This window comes from Rissa tridactyla, chromosome W, assembly GCF_028500815.1.
Source record: "Rissa tridactyla isolate bRisTri1 chromosome W, bRisTri1.patW.cur.20221130, whole genome shotgun sequence".
NCBI lineage: Eukaryota > Metazoa > Chordata > Aves > Charadriiformes > Laridae > Rissa > Rissa tridactyla.
In genome coordinates this window covers 22,836,897-22,856,672 of record NC_071496.1, presented here as the reverse complement: position 1 = coordinate 22,856,672, position 19,776 = coordinate 22,836,897, and the positions used below count along the sequence as shown (strand labels likewise).

At 46.7% G+C, this 19,776-nt stretch overlaps 1 protein-coding gene across 1 annotated transcript; it reads right to left on the bottom strand.

Moving 5' to 3' along the window:
* Positions 1–1,027: 1,027 nt before the first annotated feature.
* LOC128901907 (5'-AMP-activated protein kinase catalytic subunit alpha-1-like) lies at positions 1,028–18,660 on the bottom strand. The gene is made up of 5 exons (XM_054184053.1): positions 18,573–18,660; positions 17,438–17,609; positions 3,581–4,067; positions 3,072–3,198; positions 1,028–1,652 (listed from the first exon to the last, which is right to left on the bottom strand). The coding sequence occupies exons 1-5, from the start codon at positions 18,658–18,660 to the stop codon at positions 1,639–1,641; spliced, it is 888 nt and encodes a 295-aa protein (XP_054040028.1). The 3' UTR covers positions 1,028–1,638.
* Between the last annotated feature and the right edge of the window lie 1,116 nt (positions 18,661–19,776).

The window sequence follows — 19,776 nt, the reverse complement described above, 5'->3', positions numbered from 1 at the left end:
GCCCATGTACCGAAGAATCGGGCCACTGAGGAACATCAGAACAACCAGCAGGTGGATCGGGCTGCTAGGATTGGAGTGGCTCAGGTGGATCTGGACTGGCAACATAGGGGTGAACTCTTCGTAGCTCGGTGGGCCCATGACACCTCAGGCCATCAAGGAAGAGATGCGACATATAGATGGGCTCGTGACCGAGGGGTGGACTTGACCATGGACACCAATGCACAGGTCATCCATGAATGTGAGACATGTGCTGCAATCAAACAAGCCAAGCATTTGAAGCCTCTTTGGTATGGAGGGCGATGGCTGAAATATAAATATGGGGAGGCCTGGCAGATTGATTATATCACACTGCCACAAACCCGTCAAGGCAAGCGCCATGTGCTCACAATGGTGGAAGCAACCACTGGATGGCTGGAAACATACCCTGTGCCCCATGCCACTGCCCGGAACACTATCCTGGGCCTTGAAAAGCAAGTCCTGTGGTGACATGGTACCCCAGAGAGAATTGAGTCGGACAACGGGACTCATTTCCGGAGGGATCTACCAATCGAGCTGGCCCTGCCCAATCAAAACTTCCACGTACCGTAGGAGGGGATAAAGTCCCCGTAGTGCACATGAAGAATATGTTAGGGAAGACAGTCTTGGTTAGTCCTGCCTCAGGCAAAGGCAAACCCATCCGTGGGATTGCTTTTGCCCAAGGACCTGGGTGCACTTGGTGGGTGATGCGGAAGGATGGGGAGGTCCGATGTGTACCTCATGGGGATCTGTTTTTGTACGAGAATGGCCAATGAATCAAATTGTGTGTTGTTGATTGCTAAGTAACACTGTCACTGTATGTCCTCATTACTGTAAATGCTATCAGCTGTACTACAGTAAGAATCATCCAAATTAAGGACAGATGGACTTTGATGAAAAACCAAGTAAGGCACAGCAGTGATGGGATCAGAACTGACCTCAGCAGCTGGCACCCAGCAACTTCCTCAAAATCTACATCTTCAGCCCACGGACTGTGTGCATGAGCCACACCGGGTGCACCAGTCACAAGCTCCAAAAAATACAGCATGCAGCAGGCCAGCACCACACAGCATCTCACCTGCCCTGAGAGACTGTTATAACAGGTGGAGCCCACCCTGAGCTGCAGGGGGAGGGGGGCAGGAAGTCCTGCTTGGAGCAGGCTGGGGCATACCGGGTCCGGTCGGTGAGCGGCAGTTCCGTAATCGTGTTTGTATATTCCTCTGTCCGCGTTATTGTTGTTGTTTTTTTCTTGTTCCCTTTGCTGTTCGGTTAAACTGCCTTTGTCTCAACCCAAGAGTTTTGCCTTTTTCTTCTGATTCTTCCTGTATCAGGAAGGCCTGAGCGAGCGGCACGTGGTTCTTTTTTGCCATCTGAGGCTAAACCATGACACTGGGACTGAGTTAATTTTCTTCATAGTAGCTAGTATGGGGCTATGGTTTTGGTTTGTGATGAAAAAAAGTATTGATAATACAGGGATGTTTTCATTGTTGTTGAACAGTGCTTACGCAGAGTCAAGGCTTTTTCTGCTCCTCACAATGCCCCATCAAGTGAATAGGCTGGGGGTACACAAGACAGCTGACCCCAACTGATCAAAGGGATATTCCATACCATATGACATCATGCTCAGCAATAAAAATCTGGGGGAAGAAGGAAGGGGAGGGACATTCAGAGTTATGACATTTTTTCTTCTCAAGTAACCGTTACACATGATGGAGCCCTGCTTTCCTGGGGATGGCTGAACACCTGCCTGCCAATGGGAAGTAGTGAACGAATTCCTTGTTTTGCTTTGCTTATTAAACTGTCTTTATCTCAACCCACAAGTTTTCTCACTTTTACCCTTCTGATTCTCTCCCCCATCCCACCAGGGGGAAAGTGAGCAAGCAGCTGTGTGGTGCTCAGTTGCCAGCTGGGGTTAGACAACAATAGAGTTGTATGCTGTGTTATTTTCACTCTATAAAATAGATTTTTCTACAGTTTAGTCCAACTGCTTTCAAGACTTCACACTTACTGCAAGCATACAATTCCCATCTCAAATTTTGTCCACTACTAGCATTGGTAGGTTGGACCTGGCTGGCAGCTAAGCCCCCAGCCAAGCCCTCATTCACTCCACCCTATCTCAGTGCAATGGAGGAAGAGAATTGGAAGAACAAAAGCAAGAAAACTCATAGGTCGAGATAAGCACAGTTTAATAAGAGGAAGGAGAAAGAAAAAAAAGAAAAAAAAAAAAAGGAAAAATGAAGTGATGTAAAGGCAACCACTCACCACCTCCTACAAACAGACTAATACCCTGCCAGTCTCTGAGCAATGGCTGCCTTCCCCAAATCCCCATCCCCTCAGTTTTTTTGCTAAGCATGACATCATATGGCATGGAACATCCCTTTGGTCAGTCTGGGTCAGCTATTCAGGTTGTGTCCCCTCCCAACTTCTTGTTCACCCCCAGCCTACTCATTGGGTGCAGCACAGTGGGGAAAGAGAAAGACTAGATACTATGCAAGTACTGCTCAGCAATAGCCAGAACACTGGTGTGTTATCAACACACTTTTAGTCACAGATTGAAAAGAGCACCATACAGGCTGCCATGAAGAAAATCAACTCCATCTCAGCCAGACACAGTACAGCAATGTACAGCCCAAGCAAAATTTGCATGCCTAGATACCAAGCTTTATCTTCACTAGGAAAATATGTTCACATACTTCAGATCTAAATTAATGTTTAAATTTGGGGGTGAGGCCCCAGAGGCAGTTTAGGTTGATCCAAATCTCACCTCCCACAATCCTTCCCCTTTTGCACCAGTGGTATTAGTGCTGGTGCAGAAACAAAATGGAACAGTTTGGGATTTGATATAGCTAAAATATGATTATTTAAGGGATGAAACAGCTAACCGTCTGGTCACAGGAACACTAGACCAGGAAGGAATAAAGAAACACCAATTCAGATCTAGCTTGACTTAAACTAATAAAGAGCAACACTTACTTCTAAACAAGTAAATTAAGACATGTTTGCATTTAGAATTATTTCCCTTACAACTCCATTAACTTATGTAAGTCTTCACATACCATCAATGCTACGGAAGTCCAGTAGGTATGTCCTGCTGTCCACCTGATACAACTGTAGACTCATTTTGGAATATGCACTTGTCACTGGATTCTTCCTTCGAACACGCAGATAGTATGGATTTACAACCTAGTATAAAAGAGATTTGAGTTAGTAACTAGAACTGCTTGAGAAGCACCGCACGTTGTTTTTCTTATTTCAACTCACTGGTATTATCAAGTTATTCCAGGCTTACGTGTCAGAGCATTTATTTTTTTTTGCCCCTCCACCCCCATACCACTCAACACATTCCCACAGCCTCAGTAGAAAAGTTAAATACCTTAGCAAGACTTTTCCTGTCAGCATAAATAGCCCCCCTCAAAACCCTTCCTGCACAGCAAGCACAAGCAGTCAGCACAGGCACATGAAATTATTTTCCAGCACAGGAGAAATGTAGTTTCAGACTTCTAAGCTATGCAATTATACAGCTCAGAAATTTACTGTTGTCTGGTGTTGTCCTTTACTCTTTTACCTTCCATTCATAATCCAGTTGTTTAATTGCTCGACAAACTTCAGCCATGATATCATTAGGTCGACTCTGACTCCGTATTCCCAAATGCCACTTAGCTCTTCTTACACCTTGGTGTTTTGACTTCTGTGGATTCAGCTCATCAAGAGTATGGCGGGGACGTGGTGCTTCAGCTACTAAAAATGGCACTCTTTCAGGATGAGGGCGAGACAGATTGTGATCATCAAGAAAAGAATCCGGTGGGCTTGTAGCCAAGTAGAAGTCTTTGGCCTCATTCATTATTCTTCTATTATCTATAATGAGGTGATAAGCAACTACTAAAGGGTCCTGATGATTTTGGCTGTATAGACAACTTAGCACTTCCTCTTCAGTGCATTCAAACTTATCACACACTTCTTTTAAGGCTTCATCATCAATCATGGTAGAACTATATGATGGGTCTTCAGGAAACAAGTATTTGGGAAGGTCCTGCTTAAACCATTCATGTTCCCTAGATTTAAAAATAAACAAAGTCTGAGTGTGTGTGTGTGTGTATATATATATATATATGTAAAGCAAGCCCTTTTAGTATTAAATTATTTGTTAAAATAAAGTTATTCTTAGTTTGTACAAAAAAACCCCACAGTCGTCAGTCCAAGTCCCCTTCCGTGCAGCACAACAGTACATAATGGAAAGTAATCACCTCTTTCACAAGATTTTGCTAGACATTTTACAGGAGACTGAAAGAAATCCTCTTTCCTGTAAGGGCTTCAACTACCTAATCTCCAAAAATATATTTGTATAACTCATCAACAAGCATTTATATAAAATGGTCGGGTTTTGTGGGTTTGATGGTTTTTGGGGTTTTTTTTTTTACTGCCACTGTCCTAGTTTTGAGATATTTTGAACTGAAATTTGCATGCTACCCACTTGAGTTGTCCCTCCCCAAGCACATATGTAATAAATTGATCTTGATACTGAATGGTAGATGCTTGAACAAGGATTTCTGAACATTAAAGCCACATGCTTCCCACCCCCAACAAGCTATGATTTTTTTTCATTCAGAAAACCCCCTACTGTCTCTTCAAGACTTAGAGTTGAGGGAAGGCTATGGAAGAGTCGATCTGTACCTCTTTACTACTGTATCCATAGGCTAGTATTCATAAGAGGGAAGAGGAAGTATAAAGAAGGAACCAAATACTTAAGTTGCCCAATCATACAGAAAAAAAAAAAATTGTTTTGTGTGTCTAGAGTAATCTGCTTAACTAGCCAAAGGATATGGCATGACACCAATTTTAAAAGTATCCTAGTCTATAGCATAAAGACTATAAACTAATGCCCATAAACTAAGGGCATTATATCTGCATGAATATATATGTGTGTGTATATATATGACAGGAGAAAGTGGTGGCGATTCATTGGAACCTGTAAGATCTGGGCATGGCAAAAATGGTATGGAATAAGGGGTGGATAATGTCCTGGTTCCAGCAGGGACAGGGTTAATTCTCCCCAGGAGAGGTATTCCATGCCATATGAGCCATGCCCATCCTGAGCTGCCGGGGGCAGCGGGCTGGGGTGTCCCGGCTCATGTCCGTGAGCAGCAGGGAGCGGCAGTTCCGTAATCGTGTTTGTATATTCCTCTGTCTGCGTTATTGTTCTTATTTTTTTCTTGTGTCCTTTGCTGTTCGGTTAAACTGCCTTTGTCTCAACCCAAGAGTTTTGCCTTTTTCTTCTGATTCTTCCTGTATTGGGAAGGCCTGAGCGAGCGGCACGTGGTTCTTTCTTGCCGTCTGAGGCTAAACCACAACAGCATCTAATATATGTGAAATGTTTTTCAAATTAAGATCTGCCTGAAAGTTGTGTGCCCTGACACCACCATGCTACCACAATTGTCCAAACTCTACAGAGTGTGCTAGTGTAATTAATGGAAAATACAAGTTAGAACTTCTGTTAAGCCTCAGCTATAAATCACAGAATCATAGGGTTGGAAGGGACCTCTGGAGATCATCTACTCCAAATCCCCTGCCAGAGCAGATTCACCTAGAGCAGGTTACACAGGAACGCGTCCAGGCGGGTTTTGAATGTCTCCAGAGATGGAGACTCCACCACCTCTCTGGGCAGCCTGTTCCAGTGCTCTGCCACCCTCAAAGGAAAGAAGGTCCTCCTCATGTTTAGGTGGAACTTCCTATGCTCAAGTTTGTGCCCATTACCCCTTGTCCTGTCTCCGGGCACCACCGAAAAGAGCCTGGCCCCATCCTCCTGACACCCACCCTTTAAGTATTTATAAGCATTGGTAAGATCCCCCCTCAGTCTTCTTTTTTCCAGACTGAAGAGACCCAAATCCCTCAGCCTTTCTTCAGAAGAGAGGTGTTCCAGTCCCCTAATCATCTTGGTAGCCCTTTGCTGCACCCTCTCCAGCAGTTCCCTGTCCCTCTTGAACCGGGGAGCCCAGAACTGGACACAGTACTCCAGTCGCAGCCTCACCAAGGCAGAGTAGAGGGGGGAGGATGACCTCCCTCGACCTGCTGGCCACACTCTTCTTGATGCACCCCAGGATGCCATTGGCCTTCTTGGCCACAAGGGCACATTGCTGACTCCACCAGGACTCCCAGGTCTCTTTCCACAGAGCTGCTCTCCAGCAGGTCAGCCCCCAACCTGTACTGGTGCCTGGGGTTATTCCTCTCCAGGTGCAGCACCCTACACTTGCCCTTATTGAATTTCATAAGGTTTCTCTCTGCCCAGATCTCCAACCTGTCCAGGTCTCTCTGGATGGCGGCACAGCCTTCTGGTGTGTCAGCCACCCCTCCCAGCTTTGTGTCATCGGCGAACTTGCTAAGGGTGCACTCTATCCCCTCGTCCAGGTCATTGATGAATATATTGAACAGGACTGGACCCAGTACTGACCCCTGGGGAACACCACTCATCACTGACCTCCACATCTACCACCCTCCCCTCATCTATCCATCCAGTCATGCCATCATAGAAGGCTATCAGATTAGTCAGACATGGTTTCCCCTTGGTGAATCCATGTTGAGTCCTTCTGATAGCTTTCTTTCCCTCCACATGCTTTGAGATGACGCCCAGAACGAGATGTTCCATCATCTTTCCAGGGATGGAGGTGAGGCTGACCGGCCTGTAGTTCCCCGGGTCCTCCTTCTTGCCCCTTTTTGAAGACTGGAGTGACATTGGCTTTCCTGCAGTCCTCAGGCACCTCGCCTGTTCTCCAGGACCTTTCAAAGATGATGGAGAGCGGCCCAGCAATGACTTCCGCCAGCTCCCTCAGCACTCTCGGGTGCGTCCCATTGGGGCCCATGGACTTGTGGATATCTAATTGATCCCTCACTCGATCCTCCTCAACCAAGGGGAAGTCTTCCTCTTTCCCTGTTACTTCCCCCAATGCCTGGGACTCCTGAGGGCTGGCCTGAGCAGTAAAGACTGAAGCAAAGAAGGCATTCAGTAACTCCGCCTTCTCCGCATCCTCCATCACCATGGCTCCTGTCTCATTCAACAGGGGGCCCACAACTTCTCTGGTCTTCCTTTTGCTTCCAATATACTTGTAGAAGCCCTTCCTGTTGAGCTTGACATCCCTTGCCAGGTTTAATTCCAAGGAGGCCTTGGCTTTCCTTGTTTCATGCCTGCACACTCCGTCAGCATTCTTATAATCCTCCCAAATGGTCAGTCCCTTCTTCCACTTACTGTAAACTTAATTCTTCCACTTGAGCTTTTTCAGAAGCTCCCTGCTCAACCATGCAGGTCTCCTGCATCCCTTGCCCGATTTCTTTCTCTTAGGGATTGCCGTGGTTTAGCCTCAGACGGCAACAAAGAACCACGTGCCGCTCGCTCGTGCCTTCCAAACACAGGAAGAATCGTAAGAAAAGGCAAGACTCTTGGGTTGAGACAAAGGCAGTTTAATAGAACAGCAAAGGGAACAGGCAAACAACAACAACAACAACACGGATACGGGAATATACAAACGCGATTACGGAACCGCCGCTCCCCCCGCCGCTCGCCGCTCGCCACTCGCCGGCCGGACCCGGGCCACCCCAGCCCGCTTTTAAGCAGCAACTTCCTGCCCCCTCCCCCGGCAGCTCAGGGTGGGCGTGGCTCACATGGCATGGAATACCAGGAAAAGTTAACCCTATCCCCACCGGAACCAGGACATTATCCACCCCTTATTCCATACCATCTATGCCATGCCCAGCAGGTTCCAATGAATTGCCACCACTTTCCCCTGTTATATATATATATATATACACACATATAATACCCTTAGTTTATGGGTCATCCCTCCAAAGTGTCCGTTGAGTTCTTTTAATCCACGGCTTTGGGCTCCATCTGCTAGAACAGTCTCTCAGGGCAGGTGAGATGCTGGGTGGTGCTGGTCTGTTGCATGCTGTATTTTTCGGAGCTTGTGACTGGTGCACCTGGTGTGGCTCATGCACGCAGTCTGTAGGCTGAAGATGTAGATCTTGAGGAAACTGCTGGGCGCCGGCTGCTGAGATCAGTTCTTATCCCATCATCCCTGTGCCTTACTTGTAGTACAACTGATAGCAATGAGGACATACAGTGACAGTGTTACTTAGCAATTAACAGCACACAATCTGATTCATTGGCTATTCTCGCCCAAAATCAGATCTCCATGAGGTACACATCGGACTTCCCCATCCTTCCGCATCACCCACCAAGTGCACCCAGGTCCTTGGGCAAAAGCAATCCCACGGATGGGTTTGCCTTTGCCTGAGGCAGGACTAACCCAGACTGTCTTCCCTAGCATATTCTTCATGTGCACTACGGGGACTTTATCCCCTTCTACAGTACGTGGAAGTTTTGATTGGGCAGGGCCAGCCCGATTGTTAGATCCCCTGGTGTTAACTAGCCAGGTAGCTTTTGCTAAATGCGTATCCCAGTGTTTGAAAGTCCCACCACCCATTGCTCTCAGTGTAGTTTTTAACAGTCCATTGTATCGTTCTATCTTCCCAGAGGCTGGGGCGTGATAGGGGATGTGATACACCCACTCGATACCATGCTCTTTGGCCCAGGTGTCTATGAGGCTGTTTCGGAAATGAGTCCCATTGTCCGACTCAATTCTCTCTGGGGTACCATGTCGCCACAGGACTTGCTTTTCAAGGCCCAGGATAGTGTTCCGGGCAGTGGCATGGGGCACAGGGTATGTTTCCAGCCATCCAGTGGTTGCTTCCACCATTGTGAGCACATAGCGCTTGCCTTGACGGGTTTGTGGCAGCGTGATATAATCAATCTGCCAGGCCTCCCCATATTTGTATTTCAGCCATCGCCCTCCATACCAAAGAGGCTTCAAACGCTTGGCTTGTTTGATCGCAGCGCATGTCTCACATTCATGGATGACCTGTGCAATAGTGTCCATGGTCAAGTCCACCCCTCGGTCACGAGCCCATCTATATGTCGCATCTCTCCCTTGATGGCCTGAGGAGTCATGGGCCCACCGAGCTATGAATAGTTCACCCTTATGTTGCCAGTCCAGATCCACCTGAGCCACTTCAATCCTAGCGGCCCGATCCACCTGCTGGTTGTTCTGATGTTCCTCCGTGGCCCGATTCTTTGGTACGTGGGCATCTACATGGCGTACTTTCACAACTAGATTCTCTATCCGGGCAGCAATATCTTGCCATAGGTCAGCAGCCCAGATGGGTTTGCCTCTGCGCTGCCAGTTGCCCTGCTTCCACTGCTGTAACCATCCCCACAGAGCATTTGCCACCATCCATGAGTCAGTGTAGAGATAAAGTACTGGCCATTTTTCTCGCTCAGCAATGTCCAAAGCCAGCTGAATAGCCTTCACCTCTGCAAACTGGCTCGATTCACCCTGTCCCTCACTGGCTTCTGCAACCCGTCGTGTAGGACTCCACACAGCAGCCTTCCACTTTCGATGCTTTCCCACAATACGGCAGGACCCATCAGTGAACAGGGCATATTTCTTCTCATTTTCTGGCAGTTTATTGTATGGTGGGGCCTCTTCTGCACGCGTCACCTCCTCCTCTGGTGACATTCCGAAATCCTTGCCTTCTGGCCAGTCCATGATCACTTCCAGAATTCCCGGGCGACTGGGGTTTCCCATTCGAGTTCGCTGCGTGATCAGTGCAATCCACTTACTCCATGTAGCATCGGTTGCATGATGTGTGGTGGGGACCCTTTCTTTGAACATCCAACCCAGCACCGGCAGTCGAGGTGCTAAGAGGAGCTGTGCTTCTGTACCAACCACTTCCGAAGCAGCTCGAACCCCTTCATATGCTGCCAATATCTCTTTTTCTGTTGGAGTGTAGCGGGCTTCGGATCCTCTGTATCCACGACTCCAAAACCCTAGGGGTCGACCTCGAGTCTCCCCTGGTGCTTTCTGCCAGAGGCTCCAGGTAGGGCCGTTCTCCCCGGCTGCAGTGTAGAGCACATTTTTAACATCTTGTCCTGCCCGGACTGGCCCCAGGGCCACTGCATGGACTATTTCCTGTTTGATTTGTTCAAAAGCTTGTCGTTGCTCAGGACCCCATTTAAAATCATTCTTCTTCCGGGTTACTTGATACAGAGGGCTTACAATTAGACTGTAATCTGGGATATGCATTCTCCAAAAACCCACAATACCTAAGAAAGCCTGTGTTTCCTTTTTACTAGTTGGTGGAGACATAGCTGCTATTTTGTTGATCACATCCATTGGAATCTGACGGCGTCCATCTTGCCATTTTATTCCTAAAAACTGGATCTCCTGCGCAGGTCCCTTGACCTTACTTCGCTTTATAGCAAAACCAGCGTTCAGAAGGATTTGGACTATTTTACTCCCTTTCTCAAAAACTTCTTCTGCTGTGTTTCCCCATACAATGATGTCATCAATGTACTGCAGATGTTCTGGAGCTTCACCCTGTTCCAGTGCAGTCTGGATCAGTCCATGGCAAATGGTGGGGCTGTGTTTCCACCCCTGGGGCAGTCGATTCCAGGTGTATTGGATGCCCCTCCAAGTGAAAGCAAACTGTGGCCTCCACCCTGCTGCCAAAGGGATTGAGAAGAATGCATTCGCTATATCAATCGTGGCATACCACTTGGCTGCCTTGGACTCCAGTTCGTACTGGAGTTCTAGCATGTCCGGCACAGCAGCACTCAGCGGTGGCGTGACTTCATTCAGGCCACGATAGTCTACAGTTAGCCTCCACTCTCCATTAGATTTTCGCACCGGCCATATGGGACTGTTAAAGGGTGAGCGAGTCTTGCTGATCACTCCTTGAACCTCTAGTTGACGAATCAGCTCATGGATGGGAATCAGAGAGTCTCGGTTAGGGCGATACTGCCGCCGATGCACCGTTGTGGTAGCAATCGGCACCTGTTGTTCTTTGACCCTCAACAACCCACACAACAGAAGAATCCTCCGAGAGACCAGGCAAGGCAGACAACTGTTTAACTTCCTCTGTCTCCAAAGCAGCTATGCCAAAGGCCCAGCGGTACCCTTTTGGGTCCTTAAAATACCCTCTCCTGAGGTAATCTATACCAAGGATGCATGGAGCCTCTGGGCCAGTCACAATGGGATGCTTTTGCCACTCATTCCCAGTTAGGCTCACTTCTGCCTCCAGTACAGTCAACTCTTGGGATCCCCCTGTCACCCCAGAAATACAAATGGGTTCTGCCCCTCTATAGCTTGATGGTATTAAAGTACACTGTGCACCCGTGTCCACTAGAGCCTTATACTCCTGTGGGTCTGATGTGCCAGGCCATCGAATCCACACCGTCCAATAAACCTGGTTGTCCCTTTCCTCCACCTGGCCGGAGGCAGGGCCCCCCTAATACTGGTCATAGTATCCATTACTCACTTCTTGCATAAATGACTTGGAAGTTCCTTCAAGAGGATCAGAAGCAAGATCAAGCCTTCTGCTTTGTCTGGGGAACGGCCCACTGGAAACTGGGGCGGCACTTTTCCTGGAGGGATCCCCTTTTGTGGTTGTCCTTCCTTGCAACTCCTGTACCCGTGTCCGCAGGATCGAAGTAGGTTGTCCGTCCCACTTCCTCATGTCCTCTCCGTGGTCCCGCAGGTAGAACCACAGGGTGCCTCGTGGTGTGTACCCTCTGTACTCTCTCTCTTGAGTGGGGAAATGCCTGCTTCTAATAGCTGAGATGCTGGCCCGTGCAGGTGGGGAGTAGGACATATTCTCTTCAAGTTGCTGGACCTTCCGCGACAGTTTCTCCACAGCTGAGACAAGGGGGGAAGAGAGACTTTCTTCATATCGCCGGAGCCGGCCAGCTACCTCATCCACCGTTGGTCCCTCTTCACCTTTCCATTCCATTACTGCCAGGGAGTTGGCATATGACGATGGTGCGCTCCGTACAAACTTCCGCCACATGGGCCTTGTGCATCGCACCTCATCAGGGTCTGTGGGTAAGTCTGCATTGTCCAAGTCATAATAAATCATCTCCCGCACGGCTAATTCTCTCAGGTACTGGATACCTCTTTCCATGGTAGTCCACTTGCTTGGCTGACATACAACATCCTCGCTGAAGGGGTACCTCTCCCTCACGCCTAACAGGAGTCGTTTCCAGAGGCTGAGGACTTGGGTCTTTTTCCCGATCGCCTTGTCAATGCCGCCTTCCCTAGACAGGGATCCCAGCTGCCTGGCCTCCCTACCCTCTAATTCCAGGCTACTGGCCCCATTATCCCAGCACCAGAGCAGCCAGGTGACAATGTGCTCGCCTGAAAGTCGGCTAAAATCTTTTCGCATATCCCGCAGCTCACTCAAGGATAGGGATCGAGTAATTATCTCTGGTTCTGCCTCTTCCTCCTGCTCCCGTGATGGCCCTGGTTCATCATCATCTCTTACTAAGCGAACTGATTTCTTTGTGTACTTCTTCTTCTGTATGGGGGCAACTGATACTGGCATGGGTTGGTTCCCTGGTTCAGTGGCAGTGGCTACCACGGGGGTTGCAGTAGCCGCAGTGTCTGTCGCAAGGATTGCAGTAGCCGCAGTGTCCGTCGCAAGGATTGCAGCAGCCGCAGGGGCCGCCGCAGGGGCCGTCGCAGGGGCTGCAGCAGCCGCAGGGGCTGCAGCAGGGGCTGCAGCAGCCGCAGGGGCCGCCGCAGGGGCCGCCGCAGCCGTAGGGGCCGCCGCAGGTCTGGTTTCCATCTCTTCCCCTTGAGGGTGCTGCATAATTCTGAGCAGTGCCTGGTAGATACTGGCCAGGGCCCAGCACAGCGCGGTGAGTTGTGCCTCTCTAGAATAGCCACAGCATTTTCCCTTCAAATATTCTACCACTTTATCAGGGTCCTGTAATTGTTCAGGGGTGAAGTCCCAGACCATTGGAGGTGAGTAGTTCTCTAGGTACCTGCCCATGCTCTCCCACATGCCATGCCACCCCTGACTATCCAGCCTCGGAGCAGATCTCCGGGTGGTAGTCTTAACTAGTCGCTTAACCCTAAACAAGACCTGGAACGTATTCAGGAGACATAGCACTACGAACACGCTAGTTTGAGTATCCCAAGGATATTCAAAATTCTCAAAAGCTGTCATACCTGACCCGAAGGAGAAAAGGGAGGCAAAAGGGCTGGGGAAATTATTAACAAATTCTGAGAGACGGTGTCCAATGTACGGACAGGACAGCAAAACCACATAAACACCCCAAAATAGCCGTCTGAACAGTGATGTTATCATATCATAAACAGATATCGCACAGGACAGCAGAATGATAATCCTCATCCCTGTTCCAGACATGGTAAACAGCATCGCAGGGAGTACATAAGCCATATAGGAATTTATGTAACACAGCCATGAGAACAAACCAAGCAACATGATGACCAGTGACTACTTACCTAATAAAATAAATGCATACAAAAAAAAACCAAAACCATTTTTTCCACGTTCTAGTTGGATTCTGTCGTTATCTCAACCCTTCGAGCCCCACGTTGGGCGCCAAAAAGGACTGCCGTGGTTTAGCCTCAGACGGCAACAAAGAACCACGTGCCGCTCGCTCGTGCCTTCCAAACACAGGAAGAATCGTAAGAAAAGGCAAGACTCTTGGGTTGAGACAAAGGCAGTTTAATAGAACAGCAAAGGGAACAGGCAAACAACAACAACAACAACACGGATAGGGGAATATACAAACGCGATTACGGAACCGCCGCTCCCCCCGCCGCTCGCCGCTCGCCACTCGCCGGCCGGACCCGGGCCGCCCCAGCCCGCTTTTAAGCAGCAACTTCCTGCCCCCTCCCCCGGCAGCTCAGGGTGGGCGTGGCTCACATGGCATGGAATACCAGGAAAAGTTAACCCTATCCCCACCGGAACCAGGACAGGGATGCACCGATCCTGAGCTTGGAGAAAGTGGTATTTGAATATCAACCAGCTCTCTTGAGCCCCTTTGCCTTCCAGAGCCCTAGCCCACGGGATCTCTCCAAGCACTTTCTTGAAGAGGTCAAAGTTAGCCCTCCTGAAATCCAGGGTTGTGATTTTACTTCTTGTTGATGTTTTGTGCATAGTACCCGTGATCCTGAACTCAATCATTTCATGATCACTACAACCTAGGGTGCCCCCAACCTTAATGTCCTCCACCAGTCTCTCTGTGTTTGTCAGTACCAGGTCCAGGAGTGCTCCTCTCCTTGTTGGCTCCTGTACCACCTGTGTCAAAAAGTTATCATCAATGCACGGGAAGAGCCTCCTGGCCTGTAAACACCAAAGCAAGTAAAAAGCCTCCTGAAAGTTCCATTTTTATTTCTTGTTACAAAACATTTTGTATTTCTCAGTAGCTCTCATAAGTGCTTCTGATGTGTCCTGGTTTGAGGCAAAACAGAAGCAACTTTCTGTTCAGTAATTTTACTTCTTAGCTAGGCCTCTTCTAACTCTCTGAAATTAACAGCATGTTGTGTCGAAAATGGTTCGTTCTCAGAGTGATAAGACAGTTTGTGCCAAGGAATGGTATGTAGAAAGGCTCTTGCTTATACTTATTGCTATAACAACCAAGGTCAGCTAATTTCATTATTTGCCCCGTTGGAGGGTCAGAAATGGAAAAGCGTAGAGGGGTCTCACCTGTAGGGAGGAGTGAACAGGACAGGTGACCCAAAATTGATCAACAGGGGTATTCCATCCCATCTGCCCCATGCTCAGTATAAAAGCTGAGGGATCAAAGGGTCAGGCCTCTTCCTTCAATGACCAACATCCAAGGAGGACCCTGTCTGTTCATCTGCCTTTGATCCCGATTTGTGTGTTCCTGACTCCATCTGTGGAATCCAGTTCCCACCCGTGGCTGAGTCCAGTCTGGGACTTCCCCAGTGCCTGCCAGTGACGTCATCCTGGGAGCTTAATACGGTTTTGTATATACTGTATCTATTTCATTATTTTCCTTTTTATCTTATTTTTAATACTTCATTAAAGTAGTTTAGTTTCTTCCAAACTCATCAATCTCTTTATCTCTCCTCCTCCTCTCCATGTATGACAGGCTGGGGGGAGCATCTGTCACCGGCCATTGGCCAATTTGGCCAAAACTACGACATGATGTGATAGAGTTCTCATTAAATTTGCAAAAAAATTCACATGTTGCTACTTATGGATGTGTTAATTTTTGTATTGTTTCCTAACCGATAGAAAAAGGAAAACCTTAGTCCTGGAGATCAAGTTTTGTCCCAACTTAAAATATTAAGATCACCAAAAATTACCTGCTGTTCAAAATGAATATACAGCAGTCTGTATCTCCCTGCTGTAAACTACACATACAACAGATTATTTGCTGCCATTCAAGAGACTTATTGCACTTTACATAATACTCAAAAGCAAATAAATCAAAAAGAACACCAAAATACGAGAAAAGAAGTGTCTTCCACAATATAGAACATCCAAACCAAAATAGAAGGAGGGCAAAGGGAAGAAGGGAGATATGACAGAAATACATATATTAAACAGAAGTTGATCTTTAAATACAGTAAATATTAGCAATTATCAAGTGTAGAATGAAGGCATTTAGAAATACTTCTACTGTCTCAAGCTTAAAAACACAATCTCTATATTGTTAGGAAAATCTCATTCCCTAACTACTGTACCAATTAGTCTATAGTATAAAACTGCATGAAAGAGAGCGTGAGATTTTACATTGTATACTGCATAGTCATGGTTAAGTAAGCATGACTAAAGGACCCCAGCTCATTGCAAGGAGGACAGCCCCCATCCTGAAGAATAAAGGATATGCTGGACTACCAAGACAATGCCAGCATCCTAGCCCCTCTAACACCTCTGTGGAAACCCTCCCATTATCTGGCATCATAGATAAGTAACCATAGCAAGATGTACTCCAGGGACATCTAGATCAAGAAAGCAGCAAGTGGACAATGACACCATAGAATTATAGTTGCTTTGCAAAACAGTAGTATGTGTGTAAGTAGTGATTGGTCAAATCCTGTTGTATCTGAACACTTGAAAGGTATAACAACCATGTGTAAAACTGCATTCGGGGTGCCTCAATTTGAACGGGACACCTCATGAGCACGAATAAAATAATTACTTTTGTAATTCTATACTTTGTGGTCTAGCCTCTCTCTTCTTGGTCGGCATGGGCCAGTTGCAAAATTTTTGTGACAATATCCCAAAAAGGACAGAATAGACCTACCTTTCTGTAGACCACTGTATGATTTTTTCCCAGTGTTAATAACAAAGATATTGACAAAAGGCTCTTAATTTGTGTATTCTGTGTTTTAAGCTTTTAATATTGATGTAATCAACTTATGCAGCTATTGCATTAAAGGTATCGATGACAGCATGCTTAAAACTGATTTAGCTTAATTTGGTTTTAATTTAAGTCACCTTTAAAGATTTATTCAGGAATTACAGAACTCAGGAACACAAAAGGATGTACAAAAGTGAATCACTGCCCCCCTGAAGTGTCACCATCAGACTGAACAGTACAAAGAGAAAACTATTTTAATATTTGAACAGAAAGCCTTTTCTCAAAGAAAGTCTTTTATTTCTTTATTATTTTTTTAAACCAGACCACACACACAGCATGTTTATTATCATAAACAAACTTGCCTGCTTTAAACTTCTAACTTGTTCTCTCTTCCAGACGGCCCAGGGCACCCTTTTTTAGGCTGAAATTTCTTAACACAAATAGTTTAACAGAACAGGAGCATATACTGACTTATTATGGAATTATCTGTATCAAGAAAATAATGTCATCACTGGTCTGGGATAATTAATAAAGCAGAGATGCTCGTACAAGTAAAGTCAGGATATATTTTTAGATGTCGAGCATTCTGAAGATTTTTAAGGAGACTATTCTTGGAACTGTCCCCCGCATCCATCATCCCATCCCCCCTCCCCCAAGATCAATATTCAGTACTACTACCAGAAAATGTTCAGAGTAGCTACCGGAACCTGACTTTCCAAAAGAATTAGTGCATTAGTTGTTTTTGCATTATTTACCTAGGCACGGTATACATGCAAATAAGTTTAGTCTTAATAACAGAAAAATAAGATTACCACACATTTACAGGAGAGGAAAAAGCTACCACAGTAGCTAAAGCATTACTTACAGTATGGCTTATCTCATGGTAACTTATTTACCCTTTCAACTTTCAAATCCAGTCAGTTTTTCATCTCCCCCCTCCTATCTTTTTTTTGTTGTTATGTGAACACACAAAAATGAGATTGAATACAGGCTTCATTTCACAGCTACCAACACCACCAAAGAAAACAACTTATTTAGTACCAGACAGTAAAGGTAGAATGAAAGGAATGATCAATTTTTTAAACATGAAAAATGTGAATGCAGCTGCTAGCAAATTACCTAGCAATTAGAACAGGATTAAAATATTATTTAACGCTGATTCAGTCAATGAAAAAAGGAGTAAAATAATATCAATACCTATTTTCAGCCAAACTTGCACCTTCAGCTGCTTACTTTTCTTTACACAGTCTTCTAAGAGAATTTCCTTTCTTCTTAGTTGCATGCACCCAGTTAACATCATCATCAACCAGATCCTTGTCATCCCCATCTTCCCATTGCTGGGAAGTAGCTTTTGAAACTTTCTCGCAAATCTTTCTCTTCCACTCAAAAGAAACCATTTGGAGAACTAGAGAAAAATATGTTTTTAATAGTTAGGTAATTTAGGTTTTAAGTACGTAGAAAAAAAATAAATTAATGCAACTCACTGTGAGAAACGTTCCTTATCCAATAACAACGGCTCAGGCAGTGAACGATACAAAGCACATTTTATTTGAAGATTCTTGCAAGAATGGGTGACCTAGCAAGTAGGCACACTTTTGGTTCTTGAAACACACCTTTTTATTTCCGAATCCCCAGACGAATTTTCCCTCCCGTTTCCCATTGGTTAGGTACTCCAGGGTTCACAGTCTGTCCGGAGCGCCTAGAATCCTTCCCGGATGTCCTGCCTCTGTTTACTTCTCTTTATGCTACACCTAAAGGGATTATCTGACTAGTTTATTTCCTTCCCTTTTGGTAAAATTGCTTAATGTCATTAGCCCCGGTTAAATGTTTGACTACCCTTCTAGACACTACTCCAGTAAGAATCATTGTCCTTTTGTCTGTGTGATAAGAGCTGTTCTACAAGCCTTTGCTGGAGCCTCTTTGTCTTAGTCATTCCCTTATCATGTCACCTCTGATGGAAACAGCTTTTCCCCGTTGCAAAAACAATACCTGCCTTTCTTACACTCACTTACCTTGATTCTAAAACAATAATAGGTAACAGACTGCCACCCACCCACACAAATTCTGCCCATCAGCTTTACTAGAGGCGTTAGTCAGGCAATTATAATTTTGAGCCTAGCTAGAAGGTATTCTCGAGCAGAAACACGCACCCTCCCAAAAAAACCAACACCAAAATCCCGCAGCACAAAATCAAACCAACCAACCAAAAAAAAAAAAAATACACTACAAAAAACCAGACCTCCCGCTGCACAGCCCTAAATGCCTTCGTCCCGGCCGCCTATGGGGAAGTTTCCCCGCGCGGCTGCTCCTCAGACAGCAAGGCACCCCCGAGACGGGCGTCTCCGGCGGGGCACGGCCCACCACTCACCGCGACCGGGAACAAGGTCCAGCACAACCGACGAGGAGGCGACAGGAAAAAAGCAGCCAGGTGGGCTGAAGGAAATCGCATCCTGCATCCGCGTCGGCCCCACCCCAACCTCCCTACAGCCCCCCTCCAAACGAACCAAGTCTTGAGCAGGAACCTAAAGGAAGAGACCATTACTTACCACCCTCCTCCGGACACTTCTCTCCCGGCTGAAAAGCCTACGCAAGCTTTGACCTACAACCGGAAGGAAGCGAAAAGGCAGAGCGGTAATAGCGGAAAAGAGAAGATGGGCAGGAAAAAGGGTTCCTCCCCGTCCACCTAGCACGAGCAGCAGGGCCCATCATCTCCCATAGCACAAGGAACAACCATCACCATCAGGCCCACAGGGCACGGCAAGAGCTGTAGTCCCGGGGGTGCCGCAGGACACGTCGGGAGCTGTAATTTCCCCGGAGACGGCTAGGACACCTAGAGCTCCCGCCCTGGAGGCCCCGGCTCGAGGGAGCCCTCGGATGTGTATAAACGCAAGTGAACTCCAGCTTTAATGAGAGACTGGGACGCGTATGGGCATTACAGGGGGTGTGCCAATTCGGTAAAGGAGCACCCTGGGGGTGAGCCTAGCTGACCTGTTCCATGCTGCAAGGCAGGAGACACGGCTTTGAGAATTTTAATAACAGCAACGCTAAGTACATTGCATAGTTAAGTACAGAAGTACTACTTGTGGGAATGCAAGGGGATGATAATATGCAAGTCTGAGTGGTTATCACCTGCTAGTGATACTCAACTATGAAGGCAAGTACCACAAAGGGAGAGGTGAAGGAAGATGGGAATGCCATCTGTCACACAAAACTCTTGACAATATGTGACTGTTAAGTATGAGAGCAGTCACCTCTTCCCAAGGAATCTGTTAAGAGCAGGAAATACTACAAGGAAAAATGGACAAGAATGAAGATGAGGAAGAAAAACAAAAAGACAGACTATTTAATTTAAAACTACAGGTTTTAAATTGCTCCCTAGTTACAGGGGCAAATATCAAGATAAAAGAACCATCCATGGTGCACAAAATCAGCAAAGTGCAAGATGCTAGATAAGGTGAGTCACCATAGGGCAGCGCAAAAGGGGACTTTACCAGTGTTCCTTCCATCTCAAATTCCATTTTGCTGTAAGGGAGTTTATAGGATCAAAGGGAAAATAGTCAGTCAGTCACCAG

Bases quoted from the DNA above. Each gene is read 5' to 3' on its own strand.
- LOC128901907 (XM_054184053.1), bottom strand. From the start codon at position 18,660: ATGCAGGATGCGATTTCCTTCAGCCCACCTGGCTGCTTTTTTCCTGTC. The intron at 17,610-18,572 runs GTGAGTGGTGGG...ATTTTTCTCTAG, and splicing joins GGACCTTGTTCCCGGTCGCG to TTCTCCAAATGGTTTCTTTT. The intron at 3,199-3,580 runs GTAAAAGAGTAA...CTTTTATACTAG, and splicing joins AACTGGATTATGAATGGAAG to GTTGTAAATCCATACTATCT.